At 27.6% G+C, this 26,845-nt stretch overlaps 1 protein-coding gene across 4 annotated transcripts in view; it reads right to left on the bottom strand.

The window, feature by feature from the left end:
* Nucleotides 1-4,479: 4,479 nt before the first annotated feature.
* LOC100203145 (activated CDC42 kinase 1) overlaps nt 4,480-26,845 on the bottom strand; it is a 63,684-nt gene continuing 41,318 nt past the window's right edge. For 2 of the 4 annotated variants that reach the window (XM_065799272.1, XM_065799271.1), the window contains 5 exons: nt 24,694-24,912; nt 17,576-17,719; nt 12,159-12,256; nt 9,692-9,864; nt 4,480-5,665 (listed from right to left, as the gene is read on the bottom strand). In XM_065799272.1, the coding sequence (XP_065655344.1) occupies nt 4,557-5,665; nt 9,692-9,864; nt 12,159-12,256; nt 17,576-17,719; nt 24,694-24,912 (1,743 nt within the window). In that variant the 3' untranslated portion in view covers nt 4,480-4,556. Of the gene's footprint in view, nt 5,666-6,100; nt 6,278-6,392; nt 6,478-9,691; nt 9,865-12,158; nt 12,257-17,575; nt 17,720-24,693; nt 24,913-26,845 lie in introns of all 4 variants that reach the window. The other 2 variants (XR_010638991.1, XM_065799273.1) reach the window with 2 other exon arrangements.

The following is a 26,845-nucleotide window of genomic DNA, read 5'->3' as shown; positions in this document are numbered from 1 at the left end:
CTAGTAATTATAGGTTCTTTTTAGTGTACCCAGAAGTATAAGCCTTGATTGTTATTTTTTAGAGTTTGACAAAAGTTATTTTTTAGAGTTTGTTATTTTTTAAAGTTTGAAAAAAGATTCTTGATTCCAGTAATTATAGGTTCTTTTTAGTGTACCCAGAGTATAAGCCTTGATTGTTATTTTTTGGGTGTGGTTTAACTATTTGAGATTATTGCTGAAGTTACTGCCAAGGTTTCGTTCATGCGATTTTTTTTCCTTCGGTATTTTCCAACGTGAACTCTTGCGGTTTTTTATTATATTTTTAATTTTTTAAATTTTTTCCTGCATGAGTTTGCATTTTTCCCCATAAATTTGCATTTTTTGCCATTGAAGTCGGCAAATAATGTGCAGACAACAGTAAAAAAATAATTTGGTTAAAGCTAGATCAGATATTGTTTATATAGATTATGAAGAATAAAAGTGATAATACAGCTTAATAATACTTGTTAATGTATTTATATATTATTTTTAACTTTATCTTTGAATATTTTTTTCGGAATTTAACGATTTATTTTCCTTTGATATTGTAAGCTTAAGTTTTCTAGACGTTTATTGACATTCTTTTGGTAAATTGATTTTTCTCAATTGATTTTGAATTCCAAGTTTTTTTTTTGAAAAACTTCGTTTTATTAAATAAAAATTTAATTTATTTGTTGTTTTTAACTTTCTTTTCTAAAAGGTTTCTGGTTTGGATTAGATGCTCATGACCTTTGTTTGACTGTTTTAGCTAATACTGAGAAAATTTTGTTTAGACTGCTTATGACCAAATCCAAGGTGTTTTGGCCAAAACTTTGTTCTTAGATCTTTTGTCTTACAACAACAACAACAACAACAACAACAACAAAAAGCAACAAAAAAAAAGCAATATATTTACCAAAAATATAGATGTTTTACATTAGAATGTTATAAGTTTCAAAAAATATATGTACAGTCTACATTCCGGATCGTTGCTTCTCATATAGTTAGGCTAAATCAAGGAGAGCGACCATGAACAAAACAAAAAAAAAATGCAAATAAAATAAATAATATACTCACAGAAGGTTGCTATTAGTCAACATTCATATTTATATCTTATACATTTTCCATGGTGATATATCTTTTATTGCTAGTGATACAACTTTTGTTTCTATTTATCTTGATTTAGCAAGTAGTATTTTAATTTGGTTTTAAGGACATATTTTTTAATGCTGTTGAAAGGGATTGATTTTAATTTAGTTTGAACTTTATTCCAGTCCAGTAATGAAGAGTATTTAAAGGAATGTTTACCGTAGGATTTTGTATTACATGTTTGCATACTAAGTGGACCTCTACAAGAATTTCTTGTAAGTTGATAGCTAATTGCACTGCGTAGAGTAAACCATTTAATAAATATAGGAGATTCAATTTTGATTATATCGTGCACTTTTAAAATTTATAAGGCATTAAAAGGTGTGAATGTATGTGAATTTTTTGGTAAAAATTCAATTATCCTGATTGCTTTTTTCTGCATGATAAATAGGCGATTTACAATACTTATGTTCTGACTCCATGGTAGAGGGCAATATGTGAGGTGGGAGTGAAACAAAGCATAGCAAATAGATTTTAAAGTTTTTTGCAGTAAAAAATATCTTAGCTTTGACAGAATAGCAAGGGATCTATTCAACTTATTAGATAAATTGTTATAATGGTCCAGGCTAAGTTTTTATCTAGTTTTATGCCCAAGCAGTTTACAAATTTTTTTAAACCAAAGTTTTTCCCATTTAACTTAATTATGAGCTAGTGATCTGATTTTTTGTCACGACTTTTAAATAATATTAAATCAGTGTTTTTGGAGTTAAGGGAAATTTTGTTGGCATTTAGCCAGTTACATAGTTTTTTAAGGTCATAGGTAACATATTTGTTGATTTTTTTTATAGACTTATTAAAATAGAGAAAGCTTGTGTCATCTTCAAAGTATTGGGCACAACAAAATTTTAAAGCTTTAGACATGTCATTTATATAAATAAGAAACAGCAATGGGCCAAGGTCAGATCCCCGGGGAACACCTACTTTGATATCGTTCAGGTTTGAACTCACCCCACTAATAGATACCAATTGAGTTCTATTGGTAAGGAAAGATTTGAACCAGAAGTTTGAAACTTCTCTAATACCATAGTAGGATAGCTTATAAAGTAGAATATTAACATCTACAGTGTCAAATGCCTTTTGAAGGTTAATAAAAATGCCACATCCAAACATTCCTTCATCTAGAGAATCTTTAATTTTTTCTGTTAGACTTAGTACAGCAAATGGTGTAGAGTAGTTTGTTCGAAAATCAAATTGAAATTCAAAAAACAGTTTATTTTGATTGAAGAAATTGTTTAAGCGGTTAAAAATTAGCCTTTTAAGATTTTTGTCAATGTTGGAGCGGAGTGAAATTGGTCTATAGTCTGACATTATTAGTTTTGAATCAGTTTTAAAAACTATTAGATCAGTTTAAAAAAGATTATTGAATCAGTTTAAAAAACTTTGGCAGTTTTTAAGTTTGCTGGGAAACTACCACTTGAGAACGAGGTATTAAAATGTTAGAATGAATTCTTGAAAGTTCCGTTTTTAATAGAACTTTAACTGGCAGACCGTTTATAGAACTTTAACTGGCAGACCGCTTGGTCCAGAAGCTTTATTTGCGTCTAAAGAGTTGATAATTTTTGAAATATTATGTTTGTCAGTAAGTTTTATAAAGAAAGATTTTTGAAAAGGATTTGATAAGTAATATGTGAAATGATTCATGGATGAAGGAATTATTGCCTGGGTATCTTTACCAATGTTAGTAAAGTAGTTGTTAAAATCATTACAAATATCAAAGAGGATTGTTATTGTTTTATTGTTATGTGTGATTACGTTGGGAGGTGTTTGAGAGTTCTTTCAATATTAATGTTTTTGATACCTTCCAGGTTGCTTTTATATTTTTTGTGTTTTCAGTAAAATAATTATCAAACTAATTTTTTTTTTGCTTTTTTTGAGTTTCGATCGGCGGTTATTACGAAATATTTTATACTCAATATGAAATATGGTTTTACTTGTTTGATTTTTAGACCTAATATATTTTTTAAAGAGATTGTTTTTATGTTGTATAGAGTGCTTGAGTTCATCTGATATCCAATGTTTAGTTTTGAATTTAATGTTTTGTTTGTTAAGCTTTTTAAAAGGCGCATGGATATCAAGCAGTAGAATAATGTTGGAAATTGTATTCTCAAGAGACTGAGTACAATTATCAGGGTATATTTTTGGTTCTCTGTCTAAACTCATTTTGTGAAAATCGTTTCTAAATGCAACTTTATTGAAACTTTTTTAGTTTCTTTTCTGGATTAAGAGCTTTCTGTAAGGTAGTGTTTTAAGAATAATATAAGCTATCAGAAATAGGGGAAAATGATCTGAGATTGCGGTGATAAGATTCCCTGCCTTACATTTATTTGATTTAATATTTGAAAAGATGTTGTCAATTAGTGTTTTTGATATTTTACAAATACGATTAGGGTGGACAATGTGAGGTAGAAAGTAATTTGAGGTGAGCAAGTCTAAAAAGTCTCTAGTATATGAATCTGTGTCACACTTTAACAAATCAATGTTGAAATCCCCTAAAATAAATACAGTTTTATTTTCTTTTGTTAGGTTTTTGAGTAAAGGAAATTTAAATTTAACTGGCCTCAGAACTTAATCACTGATAGTTGGCCATTTCCTTTATATTGACCTCGTTAAGAGTTTAATTTGATTTCTGGAAAATTGAAGTTATTAAAGGGTTTGAGTAGTGATTTAAATTAATTTCGTTTTTTGATACTGTAACTAGTCTATTGTTAATTTTGTTTGCGTTGATAAAATTAGCCTCGTTTGCGTTGATAAGATCAAGATTAGCGGTATCAAGTTAAAAAACTCTGAGTTTTAAGTCATGTACGCTCACAACTACCTCCTATATGAAGGTATTTAATAGGGTTACTGTTGCAGTTTGTCGGATTTTTGGTCATTGCTCAAAAAAACAAAAACAACAACTAATATAATTAAAAGAATTTAACAGTTAATTGCAAGTTTAATACGACAGTTAAATTCAAAAACAAACAAAAAAAGATTTAATTCATCCTAGGATTGAAAAAAAATATATATATTAAATAAATTTGAGTATTGCAATTTATTTAAATTCTTTTTTTTTTCCGTTAAACTGCAATCAAATTTTTTTTTTGCAGATTTATTTTCAAATATTGCAATCACATTCTTTAAACTTTTTGGTGTTTAGTCGCATTTATTCGATTTTTTTTTTTACAATATTTATCTTGAATTGGCGTTATTTGTTTGTGACTATTATTATAATATAATAATATATATTATAATTATAATACAATAATATATATTATAATTAGCGTTCTTATTTAAAAATATTTAGCAAAGGTAAAATTTTTATTCTATACATTTAAAAAAATATAAATTAAATTTCTGTTTGTTTAAAAAAGTTAATAATTTAAATATTAAATACAAACTATTATAAATATATAAAATAAAAAATAAAACTAGGTTGATAATATATAACTAACTGCGTCTCCGACTTTCCACTTCATTCTTCTAAGTATATCTAAGCAGTAGACTTCACTTCTGCCTGTAACTTCTGAAACTCTTGAAACTTTAGCAATCTCTTCAGCTTTTTTTACGTCGTCGTTGCAACTTTCCAGTATATGCAAGGATTGATTTTTCTCAACACCAAACAAACTACATTGTTTTAAAAATATTTCTTTTAAGGCTACCTTAACATTCCAATCATTCTTTTTTAGTGCCTCTAAAGCAATGGTTTGATTGACACCATTAAAGCTTTCTGCAACGAATTGCACTGTCAATGAACAACGCGCTGAATGAAAATCAAAATTATTTAATTGATACACTTGTTCACAGTAGCTGAATGTATATCCGAAATTAAGTTGCGTAAGTTTGTAGGTTTGTATGTAATTGATGGCTTTGTCGGTATCTTGATTTGAGTAACGAAGGCCATCTAAACATTCACCAACGCTTGCATTGGGTATTAGTTCACGAATTTTTCGAAACTTTTCACTTACGCTTTCTGTACCAACTACTGAAACCATGTTGCGCACTGATTTACTTTTAGGTAGTTTGTCGACATTGACTGGGTTTGAATCGGTAAAATGATTGGTTAAATTAAATTTAGAAAGAAGATTACTATTGCTGTTTTCATTTTCAGTTTCTAAAACGAAACATTTACTTTCCGAAGGTTTTTCTTCAAAAGAACTTGGCGTTTTTAAAATATAATCCGAGTTTAAAACACGTTGTTCTCCGTGAGATGTTAAAATACTTTGCTTATTGAAGGAAGGGTTTTTATAATTTATAATTGAATAGAAGGTCGGATTTAGAGACATAGATTCAGTGGAATCCAATAAAGCATTTATATTGCTTTTGATTCTTTCATTAACAAATTCCTGAACTAAAGGCTTTGTATCTTTAAAGTTCTTTAGGTAATTTTCTTTTTCTGTTAGATTTTTTGATTGAAAAGTGTTAGAAGGCAATGAAAAATGTTGCTCTAATGAAGAATGTTGGTCAACAATATGCAATGTTGACGTCAGCACTTCATTTTGATTATGACGCTCTTGTGTCTGCTTTTTTTCACATGTTCCTAAATAAAATACAAAATAACTACAATATATATAAAAACATATACAAACTTAAGCACACTACAACGTAGAAACATAAAAATATGAAATTAATAGCATGTTCTTGGAATTTTGCTTTTGTAATTATTAGAAAATTTTTTATCCTTACTCTTTGCCATATATATTGCTTTTAATTATTTATTAATTTTACTTTTTTTATATTCTAATTATATATTAATTTTTAACTATTTTTTAAAGTAAAAAATAATCTGTAGTATACCGTCAAACATTGTGTTTTCAAATCAAAGATTGTGTTAGCGAGTAAAATCACAGGTATCCAACTACCATATTTTTATTTAGATATTATAGAAAAGTTAAAAAATTAAAGCTCACTAATTTGAACTGAAAAATATTTCGAAAATTGAAAACACTATCAGTGACAAACTAAAAAAATTTACTGTACGATAGTTTAAATGAACTTCTATTGGACGACAGTTTTCATGAACTTCTATTGGACGATAGTTTAAATGAACTTCTATTGAACGATAGTTTAAATGAACTTCTAGTGCACGACAGTTTTAATGAACTTCTATTGGAGTATAGTAGTATTTAGACATGTCATGAAGTCATGAACACTGAAAATTTGATACAAAGTAAATTTAGTTTTAATCAAAATGGCCAACCAAAAAAAATAAATATTAGTACTACCCTGGTTGAATAGATGTTAAAGAATGTTAAAACGTCTTTTACCTCTCATTAAATCAAAAAATCAAAACCAAAGCTTCAAGTCATTATAGTAAACCACGAAATAAACAAAACGATGTGAAAGTTGTGCCTAAAAATATAAATCTTTAATTTTAAAAAAAGTCCTTTATATCTAGAATCTAAAAAAAAAAAAAAGGGCTTTTAGAAAAAAAGGGAAAGGAGCACGTGCCCCCCCCCCCCCCAGTTTCGTCGGCTCTGGTTTTGATTTTCGTTTCTGCTGAAACTTATATGAGTTTCTAAAACTTTAGTTCTGTTATTTTGTTATGTCCTTTATGATTCTATGAAATTTCTTGATTTGTTTATGCTTTTCTAATCAATTTTATGTTATACTATATTTTAGCTGTTTGAATGTGGAACATATCCTTTCAAAATTGAATGAAGTAAACCAAATTTTATTTTATTTAGAAAAAGGAACCCTTGTAATAAGATTTAGTAATTGTAAAATAATTGTTCTGTAGGTATTTTTACGCACTTAGTTTGTTACTGTTGACGCACAAAACTTTGAAAATAAAAAAAAACCAAAAAACACCCAAAAAATAAAATGATAAGTAAAAATAAATCAATTGTTGACCAATTGCTGCCTCCACTATAATTAAACATTTTCAAGTGACTGGTTGTGTTGACTAAGGAAGCTTGGAAGTGGTTTAAAGAGGTCAATTCTAACGTCTCACTTGATCAAGGCTGTCAAAGGCTGACATTTTTGGAATCCGATAAAGGTCAATGAGAAAAATTACTAAAGAGCTCTCATTGAGTGAGCATACTAACAAAAATCTGTTAAGAAAAGATCTTAAACAAATTCAAGAGCAAGGATTTCTTAATCCTGGCTTTTGACTTAGTCTTGAGAAACACCTGGTTTTCCCAAGTGTTAAAGAAAAAAGCCTTCTAAGCCTCCTGAAGAAAAGACTAACTACCATCCTCTTGAATAGTCACCTCTCGACTATTTAATCTGGGTGTATGTAGAGTTAAGAGCTTATCTAGGTCCCCACAATAGTGTCAACTCCCTGAAGATTGCCATCAAGAAGGAGTGAAACAAAATGCCCAAGGACTATATCCAGACCACTTGTTCCCAGTTCAAACGTCAACTTGAAGCTGTTATTGATGCCGAACGAACACATATTGAACAAAAATGTGGTAAATGCCTTTCTGAACAAAACTCAATTTACTAAATTGTTTACTACAAGTAAAAGTTGTTGATATTCATAAACATATGAATGGTAACACTCTTGCTTAAACCTCTATTTTATATCTTCTTGGATTATCCTTGATATATATTTCATTTACTTTGCAGCATTCTATAACTTAGAAGCATTTATTCAATTTTAGCATGTTTTTTTCAAAAATATATAAGCAGAGCTCCTGTTTGTATTTCTTAAAGTGCAAAGTAAATGAAACTATTGAAACAAAGTAAATGAAAATTTTAGCACAAAGTAAATGAAACTATTGAATGCAAAATCTGTGATGTTATTGTAACAACCAGAAGAGGCTGTGCACAAGTGTGATGTAAAAGCAGTTAAAGATAAATCGTAAAGTAGAATCATTTTGTTTTACAAAAACAGTTTAAAGTTCATTGCAAAAAGATATTATAAATTTTATGCAACCAAAAGATACTCCACTATACCAACAGATTTCATCCGATTAATGAACATTTATTTAACACTGTTAGTAAGAGATGACAGGAATTAGCTTTAGCCAAAAGTAAAAAAATTCCTATTCAATTTTTATTAGAAGTATTTTACTGGCTCATGCTAAAGATATTAAAGCTCAACTAACAGAAAAATTAAGACATAAAAATATTAATTATATAAATTATATTGATTATAATAAAAATTAAGACATAAAAATATTAGATTTAGTTTAACTGTTGATGAATACACTTAATTTAAACTTATTACGTCGTTATGTATATTTGCATTTTAAAAACATTTATAATCTTGGAGTTGAATATGTCTTTGAGAGTGTGCCAACTGAAAATGCTGCTAAAATAATAAGTGAAATATTGAGTGAATCTAAACTGGAATTTAAAAATGTTGCTACAACTACAGACAGTGGGTGATTTTAATGTTAGATTTGGCCATTTAATTAGGCCAATATACTAAATCTGCTATGCCCATGTAATCCATTTATCAGTACTTGATGTACTTTATGTGAAATCAATTGAACTTTAGACCAAAACAATAATGTTGATAATGATAGTGCAGGTAATTAGTGTAGCAGGTAATAGTAAAGAGTTTAATTAAAGTGACGAGCTAGGCAACATTGAATTCAAAAATAATTCAGAAGAACCTGTTATTGTAAACTATTATTTTTCAACTTAAAAAAATGTTTGTATAATAATAAAACTGTTTAAAAAATTACCTGTTAAAAATGATAATATTTTGCAAAAGCATGTAAAATCAGAACTTGTAAATGAACTTATTCTGGACTGCAAAACACATTGGAATTCATTATTTGATATGGTTGAACACTTTTTCAAGTTAAACAAATGCCTTAAAAAGGCTTTTAGCAAAGTGCAGTTTTCAATAACAGATATCAGATTCTGAGCTGCAAATTTTGAAAGATTTAGTTAAGGCTTACAAGCCTGTAAAATATGGGGCAATTTTTGTCTCAGACTTTGCTGTCGAAACTCAAAATCCTGATTTGATTTACCTTTTAGAATATTTAAATAAGTCTAATTTTCTATTATCTGGTACTTTAGATGCTTTTGAAGTAAAGCCAAAAAAACCAGCAAATGTTGGCTAAAGATTTTATACTGAGACTTTTACTTTAAACAATCAAAAATACATAAAATAGGTACAGAAAAAAGGTACAGAAGATATGTACAGATAATAGGTATAGAAGAAGAAAACTTATCACTGTTCCTATTAGAACAGTAACTCTTGATTAGAACTTTGACATTACATTTGGTTATGGCATTACATTAGAACACTAAATGGGTTAAATTTTAAGGCTGATGATTGCCAATAAGGATAAAACCTAAAGTTCCAAATTTTAGATTAAAGTTCAAGAACAGCAAGCTAATAAGTATGATTGGTTAATTAGTACTTGTTAAGTATGATTGGTTAACTAGCACTTTATTAAGTATGATTGGTTAACTAGTACTTTATTATGCTAATTATGCTTATTATGGTAGCTAACTAATTATATTTACTTGTTTTAATTACATAGTTAATATCAATTAACTTGAGGTAATTGAAAACAATGTAAATGAACTTATTTTATGTCTTAAGATAATTTATAAAATATTTAATAAAAGTATTAGAAAAAAAGTTATTAAAAACATATACCTTCTTTTGGAGAATTTTTCACAATCAAGTCATTATAGATGACACTTTTCTGAGTTGAAAAATTCTTTTCTTGATTAAACTCATAATCTAAACTATTGCATAAACTTCTGTTAAAAGGACCAAAAAGTCGTGAAACTTCATGTTGTCCAAGCCACTGATTTGTATCTTCGATACTGAATAAAATAAAATTTAATAACTTTATTTATAAGATAATAGTTTCAACAAACAAAATTTGATATACAACTAATACAAATTTGTTATCAACACAACTAAAATTAAAAAAAAAAAAAATACTAGTGTAACTATGACAACTATTATTAGAAAAAATAAAAAGCATAGGAGTAGTCCACAAATTACATCACATTTAAATAATACATTTATCAAAAATTAAATATACCTTTGGAGGTTATTTGACCATTTAGTCACTGTTAATTTATACTTTATATTGAACTTTAGGAATGCAAAAAAGAATATATGTACACTCCACTTCCTCCATACCTATTTAAACCAGTGTATGTAACTACACTGCAACTACAATCATACATGGCCATAGACAAGTGGGGATTGGGGGAGGGCACTTTTTGTTTTTGTTGTGTGTCTAATTAAATATATTTTTAAACAATTTAAAAATATTTATAAAACTTTGTTTTTTAAATATGTAAAGAAAAAAAGAAACTTTTTCATTTAAAGCAATTTAAATGTTATTTAGACTTTTTTTATTTTCAAACTAGATTAAAAAGAGGTTTGTTATAATTTTAGTAACATTACATAACAATGATTTCTATGATTTGCGTAAATGCATGATATGTCTTTAAAACAGATATTGTCTGGCACAGAAGAGAAGCATCTTAAACGACTAAAGGAAAGATTGAAAAGGTTAGATACAAACCACACTATTACTTTTTTTATGCAAGAGCTGTTGTCTCGTTAACTTGTCTTAGCACTGCCTCTACTGTTAAGAATACATCTTTTACTAGGCATTTTTATTAGATACTACTTCAACTTCTAGTGGCTTTGACAGTGCTTTTACTAGTGCATCTCTTGCTGATTCTGCCACTACTGCTACTAATTTTAAGTTTGCTATAATGTTTTGTAAAGGTCTCATACTATATAAAACTAGTGTCTTACCAAGCTGTGTTTACCATTTCTTATTTTCTTTAACTTCTCACATCATGAATGCATTTAAAAGTATTATATTTGAATTATATATAAAAATATTATATTGCTATATTTTACTTCATACCATAAAAAACATTTTAAGTAATAAAGTTCTACAGAAACCTTACATGAAATTAGAAGAAATTATGTGAAAAAATAGGAACTTGTACTACTAATCTGTTGAGTAACTTAACTTAAAAATGTTCTAAATACTATTTAAATTATGTTATTATTATTTAAGCAATTTTTATCCCATGTATAACATACCCATGCAAGATGCCATAGATATACAGATCTCCCATATAAACATTTAAATCTCTGTATATTTAAAGTTTATTACCATTTTTACTTGAAATGAGTTATAATGTGAGCCATACAGCTACTAACACAGGATTTTTGACACTTAAAACTAAATTTATGGAAACCATAAAAACATGCTATATTGCTCTATACATAAGAATATTGATATTACTACAGAATCTTGAAAATTTTTATTGTTAAGAGACAGAATGCTTGTGTCCCTCCTGAAAAGGAGGGATATAAGCAATCTGTGGCCATGCCATATTAGTCAATTTATGTATGCATTAATTGTTACTATTGAGTGAAACTATAAAAAATATCAGTAATAAATAAACAATATATTATATATTTAATGTTATAATTAAAAAACAATGATAGTTAAAACATATTATTTCCAAATACATCAAAACATTAAAATCCAAAAACTTGTTCCCTTAAAGAGAGCCTCTTAAAACACAAAAAAACATCAAAAACCAAAAATTTGTTCTCATCCTACCCTCAACCCTTGATAGCTGCGCCACAAAATATGTGGTTTTAATCATCCACAGCTAAGCGCAAATGTATTGTGAAAGCAAAAAAAGTAAAATTTAGACATTTTTTCATATAAGTTATAGTAATTTTGTGGGGTTTTTATTTGCATGCGTGTACAAATAATGACTTTCATTAATAGTTCAAGTCAGTAATAGTTTAAGTAAAATTAAACAATAAAAATTAAAATTTGTATATATTCAAATGCATTCATTAGTTAACTATAAGTACCTAAGAAAATTAAAAATATTATCATATTTAAAACCACCAAAAAATACTTAGAGCTGGGGGGAGGGGGACCAAACTTGTTGCACAAGTTTAGGGGGAGGGGGTCAGCAAAATGTAACAACTTGTTACTAGGAGGGAGGAGGAAGGAGGAAGTCCAAATTTGTCAATGGTTGCGTGATGTAATTCTTTTTTTTCCTGTAAAGTAAAAACAGATATGACCTATGAATAAATAGAAAAAAAAAGCTACGCAAACCTGAGAGGTTTAATTGCAGTAATAATATCTCCTCTTTCAAAGTTCAAACAAAGAGTACCAGAAAATCTTTCAGGAGTTACAAGCAACTCGGGTTGTCTCTAAAATTTTAAAGTGTATAAAAGATTACTCGTATTTATCAAAAGTGTCAAATAAAATAATAATAGCAGCGTTCGAAATAATTATTCAACGGTTGCCGATCAACATTGATCGGTTGAAATAAAAAAAATTAAAAACCAGACAATCAAATCATTTTTTAGTTAAATTTTTTATTAAATTTTACTAAAATTAAAAATTTTTTTTTTCTACCCTACATATTGCTATTGTTGTTTTAACTTTAATTATTTTAATTATTTAATTATTTTATTTAGAATTTAAATAAATTAAAAAAAAAATTAAAAAATAAATTAAAAAAAGATTTAAAAAATTTTTTATTTTTTATTTTTTTGTATTTTTTAATTTGTTTATTAACAATGTAAATAAGTGTTTGTTTTACCGTATTTCTTTTTAAAATGTTTTATCTTGAGTATAAATAAAACATTGCTGTTTTTAATTTAACTATTTTGTTTAGAATTTATTTTAATTACTTTATTTAGATTATAAATAAGTTATTTTATTTAGAATTAAAAAAAAACTTAAAATTTAAATAAGTTGTTTGTTATTAAATTAAAATGAATTAAATTTAAAATATAACTTGTTTTAATATAATAATAATATAATTTAATATAACTTTAATGTTAATTTAATATTTTTAGCTTTCTGTATTTCAGATGTTTTTCTATTAATTATTATTAAAGTTTGAAGAACAATTACTGCCGATCAAATTTGATCGGCCAGATTTAATTTTAGGAGATCAAAATGTCAGATTTTTTAAAAGTAGCCAATCGTTTGATCGGCTGCTATTTTGAGTGCTGTAATAGTCACAAACAATACTGAAAAACTATAATGCTCAAAAAAAAATTTAAGTTGCTTGTCTGTGATAAAAACAATCGATAAGAAAAGTCCTTTAAAGAGCTTCAGGTTATATTCTGTTTTTATAACTGAATTTTGTAGTCAGGGAGCTCGAAAAATATTTAGAAATTTCTAAACACGAATTTACTAGTTTTTAATTTATTAAGCTATTAGTTCTGCAACCAAAGACTGATTTCCCTAGGTACCATTTTATATCAAAACTAGTTTAAAAATGGTAGGTTCCAGGACTCTTCAAGTCCTGTAACTGTTTTCCTACTGAGTTTTAAAGCTTCTAGACATTTTTCAAGCTCCAAGACTCTAGGGTCTAGAAAAAAAAAAGATTATTTGACTATCAACCCCAGAGTCTTTTATAAAACCACTGGTTTTATGAACATATAATTATCAAAGAGCAAATTTGTTTAAAATAAATATTTTTTATATAATACAAAAAAAAAATTAAAAAAATTCTTTCTAATATTTCTTATAAATATTTACATTATTTAATATTTTATTTACAATAGTTACTATATAGCTTTCAAATTGTTGTCATTTAAAAAAAAAATGCAAAAGTAGATGTCCTACTTTAGAGCTTGTAAACACAATGAAATAGGATAAGTTTACTTATCAGAAGTCTAAATCTGAAGCATGATAAAATATTTATAGCTGCCTTTATCTGAAGTACAATAGAACCTTCCTATTATAACAGTTAACAAGTTAACTGTGGAATGAGAGGATCAAAAACCATTTTGATTGTCAAAGATTAAATTATCAATATGTTCTCCAGATTTTTTAAAATTTAAACCACATGTACCATTTTCTAGTAGCACTTATTAAATAATTTAAAGAGTATTGATTTATGGAGTTTTGATCAGGAGAGAAATAAGCAACAGAAGTCAGAATGGATTAAAAGTTTAACAATGGATGGACCTAATGAATGAATGGATGAACCTATTTCTCTGTGATAATAGGAAGAGTGTGATAATTTGATTCAAAAGACAAATTACAAGAAAAGTTCTTTGCAAATAGTTCTGAATTATTCTTGAGAGAAGTATCAATATCAGACCCAATGTATTAGAGATGGAATGTTAGACTTGCCTTTGTTAAGGACACTGTTAAAGATTTTACAAAAGTTAAAATACAAAATTTAGTAAACTAAGAATAATTGAGCTTAGCGCTAGACAGCGTCTTTTTGAATTGATTTCTTGTAATAATAAAAAGAAGTTTAATATCAAGAGAGTTGTTATTGTGAATAAGATGAAAAAAAACCAATGAGCAGTAATAAAACGTCCCTTGTCTGCCTGAGTCTAGGAGACTAAATAGGAGGCGCAATTAGTGTAATCAGTACAGAGACATCAGCACTGATGTCACAAAAATCACTGATGTCACTAAGATGCATCAACATCAACCCAACAACCATCACAAAGTAAATCACCAAAAAAATCCCAGTCAGCTTTATGGTAGTAATAAGTAGTGCAATGACTGAGTCTGAAGAAGAAGTAAGGGATAAAGGTTTTAGAAAGATCATAGAATAGTCTAAACCACCTAAAGAAGATCAAGGAGAAGCTGAGCAAAACTAGTGTCAGAGATAAGACATAAATTAAAATGTGAAAGTAAGTGATTAGGTTTGCTTGGGAAAACAAGTTATATGGTAACTGTCTGAGTAAGAGGTTTTGAAAAATTGTGTCAAAATTTACACTAGAACACTGAAACCAAAATTTTTAGTTTGAATTTTTTTATGCGCTTAGATCTAAAAATTAGTACTACACTGGTAGTTCTAAAAATTACACTGGAACGCAAATTATCACAAAGAACTGAAACTAGAACGCAAATAATCACAAAAAATTACGAATAAAGTAAAAAGCTAAAATACCATAAATATAACACTGCTTGTTAAAATTAAATCTCACTAAATATCAATTTTTAGAGTTTCTTAGATTTAGAATGAATTACCACTGAAAGATTTTATTATTTAAATGTAATTATATTAATTAATGTAATTATGCTGTGTAATTATTATTACTGGTTAATCAAAACTGTAAAATCATAAAAATTATTTTTCAGTCTTGAATAACTTAAAAATATTCTTTTCATTTAATTTTTTTCTTAAATAAAATCAAAAAAATTTTTCTTAAAAAAATATGTTGAAAAAATATATCTAATAGGGTAGATCATTAGAAAAAATATGACTTTGAATAGCATTTTTTTGTTGCTCATGGATAATATAAAGTAGATGGGAAAAAAATATTTAGATGTTTTTTTCCCATCTACAGGGGCCTTAAATCAATATATTTGTATATTTTTATGCTTTTTATCATTATTTAATTACTTAGTAATTTGGTTATATAAATTTAAATTTGAATAGTGTAAATTGTTGCTCGTGGCAATATAAGTTAAAAAGAAAAAAAAAAAAAAATTTTTTTTGTCTTCATTTGTTGCTAAAAAACCTTATTTTACCATATTTGTGCATTTTTAGGCTTTTTATATCGTTATCAAATTACTTAGTAATTTTTGTTCTAAAATTATTAAATTTTAAATTGCAATAAGCAAATTATTAAATTTTAAATTGCAATAAGCAAATTATTAAATTTTAAATTGCAATAAGCAAATTATTAAATTTTAAATTGCAATAAGGTGTTATCATTAAATAATATAAGTTTTATCATTAAATGATATAAGGAAAATAGAATAGTAATCAAGTTTTTTTTGGTTTTCTTTTTCTGATTGGGCACTTATGTTATGCATTTTTGTAATTTTTATTGGTATTTAATTATTAATTTGATCATAAGTTTTTAAATATTTTCCAAGATAAAACTATGATTATGGATACTTATTTTTATTATTAATAATATATTATTGTAATTATATTGTAAATTTTGAGGAAAATAAATATCTTGTTGTTGTTGTTGTTGTTATGGCTGGATTTATAAACCACTTTCTAATTATCTATTCAGTAATTCTAACTAGCGCTATTTTAAATTATTATTTTTTATTTATTTTAGGCTATTTTTATTGTTTTAAATTACTATTTATTAGTATATAAATTGCAGTGATTCTAACAAGCACTTTTTAAAATCATTATTATTTATTTTAAAATAAACTGTAGAAACATTTAAAATTTTTTAGAATTTAAAGACTATTATACTATTTATAAAATAAAGAATATTATATTATTATTATAAAGAGATTAAAAGATAATAAGATAAGATAAGATTACTAATATCCATATATATATATATCAGATTAAGGGAATTAAAAAAACATGACAGAAAACCTATCATGGATCAAACCAAGTTAAGGCGCCAAAGACACTTGATTAAAACTACATTATCGCACAAAGCAAAGTTAGATATGTGTTTAGTACACCCAAAATCAATTTTCTTTGATGGCCATAATAAGATTACTGGAGCTGCATTTGGGATATCCAATTTAATGATTAGTGTGTATTTTCTATTTTAATGAACTATTGAGAAATTTAGTATTGCTTTTAAATGGCACCACTTCAAGACCTACTGCATTTAGTGGCAATATACAGAAAGCACTTGCAAATTTTTAAATATGATGTCAGATAGAATAACTTACTGAACCTTCTACATGAGATTAAGATGAATAATATTAGCAAAGATCTACAGTATCTTTATAATATATTCAGGGCAATAGAAATAGATGAGGTGAAAGAAAGCAGCCACAACTGTATATGGAAAAATGAGAAGAGACGAATACATTAGAGAAAAACTTTTATCTAGAAAGTATATTCAACACTTTGCTTCAAAAAATAATTGGACTATGTAGGAATAATTGATCAATTTTTTTTCTTAAACTTCTTCTAATAAGTATAATAGAAAGTGCATATAAAAAGGCATTTAACTTAACTTTGTTAACACTTAACTTTGTATTGGTCGTAAAAAATTATTGGGCTAATTATTCTAGTGCTAACCTAATTGTGCTACTGCATAAAATTTTGAGTTTTAAAATTTTTTTGAAGGTTTGACCAGAAAACAACAAAGTTATTGCATTTTTTGTAGCGCAGATATATTTACATAGCATATATTGTAATATCAAAAATGGCTTATTTTCAACTAGAAGGCGGCAAAGATAGGAAAAAAATAATTTTAACTTTTTTTTTTATTTAAATGATATTTAGATGTTAGAGCAACATTATTTTGCTATTCAAAATAATTTGAACAAAAAAAACGTAATCCTAATATCTATATATATTTATGTAAAAAAAACTGATAAAAAAAGATCTCAATAAATAATAATTTTTAAACTTTATAGCATGTTAATAACTAAATAACAAGTTATAGTAACACATTAGTGCCTAGTTTTCTTTTTGGTAGATTACTAGTTATTATTAAAATTATTACAGATTTGTTTTTAAAAGTTATTAAAGATTATTATCAATCATCAAGTAAATACAAATTTGTTTATATTAACAAATTTTTTTTTAATTAAAAAAGAAACTCAATTACTTTTAACAATTCATCTTTAACAACTTGAAATGATGGTCGATTTCCAGGCTCAAAAGAGAAACATTGTAGCATTATTTCATAAATGTTGCTTGGACAATAGTTAGGCTCACTTAATGGCTGACCTGATTCAATCTTTTCTTTAACCTAATTATAAGTTATAAAGAAAACTTCAGAAAATCATGTTAAATTTAAAGTATTTTAACCAACCATATTATTAAAGTCTTAATCAATCAAAATTATTTATTTGGTACCAAAGAAACAGACAAAAGTAAACATTATGACATAAAAAGAAAAGTATTTGTAAAATGATTCCATATGACACAAAAATAATGTGCATAAAGAAAAAAAAGCCAAGTATGCCTTATAAAAACATGGAATTTTGTAAAAAAAATAACTTTTAATATAGCAAGGGGCAAAATAAGTGAAATTGCAATACCTGAAAATATTTCTGGTCTTCAAATTCTCAGTTTTTTCATTCTCATTAAAAGCCGTAAACACTGTTTAATGAAAGGATCAAATTATCATATTGGGAAAATGTTTTAAAAATTACAACAATAAATTTATGACTGCAAAAATAATAACAGTCAAAACTTAAATAATTTAACGTTTGTTTAAACACCAGTTAATTCAAGTTTTATAAATAAAATGCAAAGTTAAAATAATAATTACTGAAAATTCCAAAAAATATGCGCAGCAATCTTAAAATTAACCAATTAAAAATTATACCAAAGCTATTTGGGCATTGGAAAGAATGCAGGGGAAACTTTGAAGATTTATTCATTTAAAAAATTTAACATAAATCATATCTAATTTAAGATAAATCTTAAATTAGATATGATTTAATTGATAATAAAAATAGTAATAAATAAGTATATTTTTTAGTTTTTGTATGTTTTTAAACACCTTTAACTATAAGCGCAAGAGAGTTGCAAGCATTTAATTGACTTATAAGAAAATATCAATATAAAATGTTAAATAAAATTTTCACGGTTTTTAAAAAACTAATAAATTGTAGACCAGAAGTATTTCCAGATATTGCAATTTGCAATCACTTAATTCGCCCCTTGTATAGGTATTAACAGTTAGTTTTTTTTTTAATGTTCAATGTTTTTTAATAGAAGTGTTTTTGACTTCTCTAAGGTATTCAAAAACTATTGCAATTTGTGCTAAGGTCTTGAGCTTTTTTATCAGAATATTGTTGTCAGATATAAGTTTTTTATATCACAGGGCTTGATTAAAAATAATGATTCATGTGATTTGGAAGAGTTTCCATTTTGATACTAAAAATATTTAAATATGGAAAAGTTAAAGCAATATTTTACAATCAGATGTTCTTCCTGGTGTTAATCTATTTGCAGAATAGAACTTAGTACTTTTAGTGTGATTACTTTTATTGCCAATAGGAGGTTTAACAAAATTTACATGTTCTTTAACACTACATCAGGCTTTTATCAACACTGCATCAAGCCTTCTTTTAAAGTTTTATGCTTTACGCATATTACATAAAAATGGTTGACGGATGAGTAAAATCCTTACTAAAACATTTTTCTTTATCAATATTTTAAAAAAATCTTAAGAGTAAGTAGAACAATCCTGTTGACCAGCCTTGCGTACCTTTATCACTAGGTTAGCGTAGATGTAAACCAGTGTTATATTGTTTCCTTACAATATAACACTGGTTTGCAATCCTAGTAGTGGTGGTAGTGATGGTTTTTTTTGTTTAATATTTTTGGTTACTATTTTAGACATGGTTTAAGTTTAAAGAGAGCTTAACTCATTCATAGATAGAGCATGTCATTCCAAGCAATGAGCTATGCAGTTGTCTCTATACTTCTAGTTAAGCCAAAGTTGTAACTTAAGGCTTCTTATGTCCACTATGCAAATGTTTTATGCAAAAACACCGCGATTGAAGTTTTTCCGATTCTACTATTAGGGTACTATGTAAAAATATTTTTTACAAAATTTTAATAACTATGGTAACCTATATGCTCTGTCCACTGGTGAATTGGTTTAGCAAGCCAGTCTGTGTTAATATCAAGAATACTGAACAATGTGTGGGATTCAGGCCCCAGAAGATTTACCAAACCTGTTTGACAAGTGATTTTAAGAAAAACCGGTTTTCCAAGACGAAAACTCTCCGGCACTGGAATTTCCAAGAGTTTTGCAGCCATTTCTAGTTTCACAGAGGATGAAACATGTTTACTGAAGAAAGCAAATGGAACTACCTTTTCTGTCAAATACCATCAGTGATTGTTCATTTTTGAAAGAATATTATCAGCAACTTCCTAATCTATTTCTTTGAAATACATCTTGTCATGAATGAGTTGCAGATCATTGAAAGGCACATCAGTGCCAATGCTAGATTTTGTCCAAGCTGATGTGTGGAAAAGTGAAAAAAATCGATTCATTTTAAAAAGTTTGATCTTCATCTCTTTGTCATATGGCATGTGCCTTAAAAACATGAGCATTTTGCCAGCATAGATGTTACAAGCCATCCACCATGCTCGATGGGTGGCTCTTGATTTCAGAATATGTACATCACGTGGCGGAGTTTGCCCAAATATATATGATGAGTGTGTTTCGGCACATTCATGATAGTCATCTCTTGGAAATGTTGCAGAATTTTTGTTTGCAAGTAGATGTGTCAAATGATTTATGGTCTGCTCTTTGATGGTTTTCAACCAGGTACCTTCAATTTCTAAAGTTTCAATTAGCAACTCTTTATCCAAAGTTGGCCAAGAAGCTTTAAAATTACCAAAGAACTTATTTTATGGTCCGAAAATATTTCCAAACGATTTCTTCCAAACTGCTCCGACAAAAATTTGGTGTCGACAAGCAATGTAAAGAAGTTTTCTACCTAAAATTTCTTCGATCAGTTTAGAAGCACCATTGTGGATGCTATTGTTAATTGGCTGTGGTATCAAATACTAATGCTACAACATTGTTGCTGAGATCCCAAGCTTCTAAGAGATCCAATTTTGCATTGGCTTGAGTTTTTCCTTTTGAGTCAGAAAGAGCAGGATCAGCAATTTTCTCTCACTATATTGCTCACCTACTATATCTTTCAACAGTTTTCCATTCCAGTGAAGGGCATCAAACTGAGTAGGGTTAAGTCTGATGCTATCTATAACATTCTCAGCAATCTTCTGTCGATTTAATATTCTGCTTTGACAAGATGTCGATCTGGAGATATCAAAATTGTCCAGGCTTCCACCAGCTGCTTTAATCACCGCAAAATCAATCATAGTTGTCTGATTATTGAATAGTCATAGTCTGTCAGATGCTGATGTAATTTCTTTATATTGCATAATTCTTTTGGGTACATGAAGAATAACAAATTCTGATCACCTATCCATTTGAGGTTCATAATCTCACCTCATACCTGCATCTACTTTTGTAACAGCAATTGCAATATCCTGATCACTATTTTGTTCTTCATCGTTGACTTACATGCCTTCATTATCCTGATCATCCAGTCTGCCTTCATGTTCTACTCTTTCTTTTTCTGTCTCTTTTTTGATCTAAATAGAAAGTCTGGATTTTGTGATTTCCTCAATGGCATCAGGTGACTCAATATTGAAAAATCCAACTTAGCCACAAGTTGCCCTGTTTCCCACTCGGATCACCTTCATTCCAAAGTGCCATAACATCCAACAGAAAATTTTGTCTTGTTTTCGTTTTGATGCGTGCTATGTTCCAAAAAGTGACCACATAGTCAGTAACTGTATGCCCAATTTCTTGATTTGTTATATGGTTTCAAACATTTTCTTCATCGTGTTGTATGAAAAGAAAAAATTTTAAAACTTGTTGGCAATTAGGCAGCTTGGAACCAGTAATTGATGGTGATGGGTGTCCAAAAGTTTGCAGATGCACTTTTAAATTTATTTCACTGTAATAAACAACACTTAGAATTATATTGCTGTATATAACTGTTATAAGATAATAAATCATGTCAATATCTAAAAGTTATATTATGTTATTAACCAAATTTGTAATAAATGCATGCAATTTTGCTACTGTTAAAAACACAAATTTGAGGCTTGTCTTTAGGGGTGTTGAGGGAGCTCTAGAATAGTGATTAAAATTTTGTAAAAAATGTTTTTACATAGTACCCTAATGGTAAAATGCAAAAAACTTCAATCTTGGTGTTTTGAAAAAAAAATTTGCAAAGTGGACAACCCTAACCACTACCTAACTGTTTCAATACATTTTTCACAAATATTGATGGTCTTCGAAGTAACTTTCCAACAGTTGAATATACATCTTGCAAAATTGAACACATTTTCTTGCTCTTTGTGAGATTAATTAAAATTCGGGTGTTCCTTCTTCAGATCTCAGTATTGACGGGTACTATCTTTTGATTCACAAAGACTCCAATAGTCACACGCTTGGCTTGATTGTATACTGACACATCAACTTGTTTATTTGTGAAGAAATCAAGTGTGACCATTCCTTCATGTGCTTTAGCTTAGCACCTATTACCTTTCTCTTTGTTCTTTTTTGTTCTCCTTTGTCTCAAGAATGCACTCTTATAAATATAATTTCTGATCAAATGGATCATGCCTGTTCTCTTTACCCCTCTGCCAATTGGTGACTTTAAACCCATAACTTCTGTACTTCTAAAACCCTAAAACCCATAACTTCTCTATTTCTTACTCATATAGTTAACTTTTACGTTATCCAGAAAGCCCTAATCACTTACTTTAACTCCTTGATTTGTGTCTTGTCACTGACCATAGTTTGTTTTTAGTTTCTCCTTGTACTCCTTTAGGTGGTTCTGACCATGCAATGATCTCTATAAATCTTTCATCTTGTACTTTTTCTCAGATTCACCCTATCATCACACTACTTACTACTACCCTAAAGCTAGATAGAATTTTTTTCATGATTTTCTTTAACACTTCTCTTGAGAAAAGAACACTTCTCTTTAGAACAAACACCTATTTATTATTGCAAGAAATCTATGTAAAAAGGTGCTGTCTGATAAGTTCCCTTATTCCCAGTTTACTAAATCTTGTATCTTATTTCATAAGTTAGACCATAGAGACTTTTGGAAAATCCTCAACAGTCTCATTAACAAAGGTAAGTTGAACATTCCATCTCTAATTCATAGGACTAATCTTAACACCTCTCACAAGGATAAGGCTGAACTATTTGCGTAGAAATTTTCTTTTACTTTGACTTTTGAATCTTATGGCCCTACTCTACCTGCAATTTCCGATAAACAGGTTAACCTATTGCTATACATTCAAATCACTGCAGCTTCTGTTGCTAAAGTCATATCTCAACTAAAATCTTTAACAGCTTGTGGTTTAGACAACATTCCTGTCATAGTCTTACAAAAGTGTTCCCAGAATTCAATTCTCTCTTAACTTTTTAATAAGTCATTGACTGAATCTTGCTTTCCTGCTGGCTAAAAAACGATATCTGTGGTTCCAGTTTTTAAAAACTCTGGAGAACAATCTGACCCCTCTAACTATTGTCTGACCAGTCTTCTCTCTATTATTAGCAAGGTCTTTGAGTCTTTGATCAACAAATTTCTAACATCCCATCAAATAAATTATTGTCAGACAATCAACATGTTTTCAATCTTTTTGTTCTACAGCTAACTTGCTAACTTCTACAACAGAAAGATTCTATTGTTTATTTAATGGAGGCAACAAGGCAAAGGTTATTGCTCTTGACATATCAAAAGCTTTTGATAACGTTCGGCATGCTTTTTTATTTCATAAACTTGCTTCATATGGTATATTTGTGAAAAAATTTGAGATTATCAAATCATTTTATTCTGACCGCTTATTAAAGTCATCTTTGAAGGTCAACACTTTTCTTCATTTCCAGTAACTTCTGGGGTACCTCAAGGAGTATAAAGGGTGGAGGTACCCCATTAAATTCTGGGATACCTCTACCCTTTATACTCCTGTCTTGACAGAAAGTCTTTTCCTAATAACTGCTTAGAAAAGGTAGCTGATCTTAAATCTGATCTCACTTCTGTAACAGATTGGAGGTTGCTGTGGCTTGTGAATTTGTCAACTGCATTCTTGTTCTTTTGTTTTTTTAACTCTTTGTTTTCTTGTAACTCCCAACTTAATAGTGGTTGCTTGCAATCTTGTTGGAAGTTAATTAGAATTAGAAAAATAATAAATTAGTAATTTTAAAATAAATAATTACTATTTAAAAAACTCATGTGGTTGTTAAGTATAAAGTATACTCATTGTTTGTGTGTATTTTTTTTAATTGTTATAAAATCAATTTAGTTATGGATTTTATCAATTAAAAGTATATGCAAATCCAAATAATATGAAAAACTGCTTGGTAGCTGTTTTAAATTTTTAATATTTATTTGTATAAATTAATTCTATAAAATTAAAAATTCATCGAATACTTTAACGAGAAAACAAAAATCAAATAATTGCAAAAAAAATTTTTAATAAAATGTTTTGCAACTATTGAATAATTATTAATATTAAAATATACTTAAAAGAAATAAATTTTGTGGAAATTTATTTTCAAAAAGTGAATATTTACAGTTAGAGAGAAAACATATATTCTGCTCACTATATTCTTTCAAATATTTTTGCCAAACAAAATGTTTATGATACATAGATACTTCAACCCAAACCTTCAGTTAATATATATGTACTGAATCTCAACTGCAGTATGCTATTGCAGTAAATTTCATTACCACTCTGATGTGTGTGTGTGTGTGTGTATAATATATATATATATATATATATATATATATATATATATATATATATATATATATATATATATATATATATATATATATATATATATATATTTATATATATATATTTATATATATATATATATTTATATATATATTTATATATATATATATATATACACAAATACTTTTTGTACTTAATACTTTATGAAACATTGATGACAAATTAAATGCGATCTGGGATGTTTGAGTAATAAATATAGGGTTGACAGATATTACTTAAATAATATGCAAAATATATAGTGTAAACCTCAAAATTTGAAAAAGTATGCATGTGTGTGTGTATGTGTGTGTGTGTGTGTGTGTGTGTGTGTGTGTGTGTGTGTGTGTATATATATATATTCCACAAAAGAGTTATCATTATTACTTGTTCATTATTTAATTGAGACCAAGGCTGTTCACCAAATGTAAACATTTCCCATAAGGTCACAGAAAAACTCCAAATATCACTTGCAGTTGTAAAAGAACCTTGATTAAATGATTCAGGCGCTAACCACCTCATTGGCAACATCTCATTATTTTCCATTAACCACTCCTTTTCATTTTCTCCAAGAAACTTTGACAATCCAAAATCACTTATTTTGACCTTTAAAAACAATTTTGTATGTAAATAAAATTTGATTTAACTATGTAATACACAAACATAAAGTTTACACTAAGTTCGAAGCTAAAAAAAAATATTCAAACTATTTTAAAAAATTGGAAAAGGTTTTTCAAAAAATGAAAAAGTAAAAACACAAAAATAAAAAAATATGTTTATCCTCATGATAATTAGAATAATCATAATCACCATGGTTCTGGTAAACCAGATTAATAATCCAGCACTGGTAACATGTAATCAATCTTCTCCATGCCTTGTAGGATTTGATTTTCCAGGCATAGGCTAGGAGAAAAACACTCTGACTTAATATACCTCTGCTTTGCGGTTCTTGGTTGAGTAAAAGGTAGAGTGTCTCAATAAAAATACTTATCTAAGCAGATATTAACTCTAAGCAGATATTAACTGCATCCAACTACAGTAGGGTGGAGTGAAACACTTTTTTTAGAAATACAACTATTCTTCATGATTATATTAGTGATAAGAAAACTAAAAAAATGAGACCAAGATGAGCAAAACTGGACCAGAATTTCCCCCTGCAGCAATTTTTGACTAATATTACTTATAATTGATCTTGCAAATTTTACATTTTTTAGAAGAAGTTTCAAGGTGAAAATATTTGTATTATGACCAAAATAATCTTTTTTTTTATTAAAAAAGTTTTTGAAACCTTTTAAACACATTTAAAAAAAATATTGAATATTAGTTATATAATAAAATCCACTCTCTACTCAGAGTTTCAATAAAAACCATTTTTTTAAATATTATTATTAATATTTAATTAGTAAGTAATAATATTATTTGTAATTTAATATCTTTTAATAATAATAATAATAATAATAATAATAATAATAATAATAATAATAATAATAATAATAACAATAATAATAATAACAATAACAATATAGCTATATTACATAATATTATTACTAATAATCAGTGCCATGTCTAGTGGGTTGGAGACTTCCTTATCTCCTCCATATGACATGTCATTAGGTCCCCAAATTCCTAAAAAACCTTCTCTTATTACTACAAAAAAAAAAAAAAAAAGCTACTTTGATTTGTAAAATCAAATAATAATATTAATCAATTATGGTTTGTGTTGAAATTCGGAGTAGAGCATGAATTATATGCTAAATATTCAATTTTTTCTATATAAAAAGTTTTGTTTTTAATTGTTACTTATTTTATTGTAAGTGATTTTATATATAGTTTGAATTTGGTTTGAATTTAGCCTATAATACAACTATATGTATAAAAAAACGTTTTTCAAAAGTTATAAGTATAAAATCGTATCATTATGTTTATCAAAGTATTTCTTTTAGTGTTTTCTATATAATAAAACTTTTATAACTATGTAAGTTTCTTTGTGCAGTTAAATTCTTTGCTATGCTATACTTTGACACTAAGTTAATACTATACTAATATTTTTGCTATTAATTTTTCAGTAAATAGAATGTTAATATCAGAAACAGATTATCCATTATTTAGATACTTAAAGCCACTCTCTGAGGTGCAACTGCCTACAGGAATAAATATCATATGGTCTGCTGACTATCCAAAGCATCCTAGTGTTATCATCATCACTTTCAAAGCTTCTCTTTCATAGGTCTGTGACAGCTATAAGTTCACATATAGATCTGCTGCAGCTATGGCATTAGCTGTACTGGGGGATAATAGCATTATTTCAAATGATGACAAAACACAAGTTATTGACTAGAGCAAGATAAGGCATAAAAAGCTTGAAAAGCCATAAATAACCTATAAACTAGTTCAAGTAAAAGTGTTGAACTTTGATTGTAAAAGAGACAGGACATTGAAGTTTTTTCAATAATAAGAGAACCATAGTGATGGAAAAGCATATATTCTTGATTCAGGAACCTGGAGGAGGCTATTTAGGACTCTTCACTCCTCTTAGAGG

This window comes from Hydra vulgaris, chromosome 06, assembly GCF_038396675.1.
Source record: "Hydra vulgaris chromosome 06, alternate assembly HydraT2T_AEP".
NCBI classification, from domain to species: Eukaryota; Metazoa; Cnidaria; class Hydrozoa; order Anthoathecata; family Hydridae; genus Hydra; species Hydra vulgaris.
This window is presented reverse-complemented; position numbering and strand designations above follow the sequence as displayed.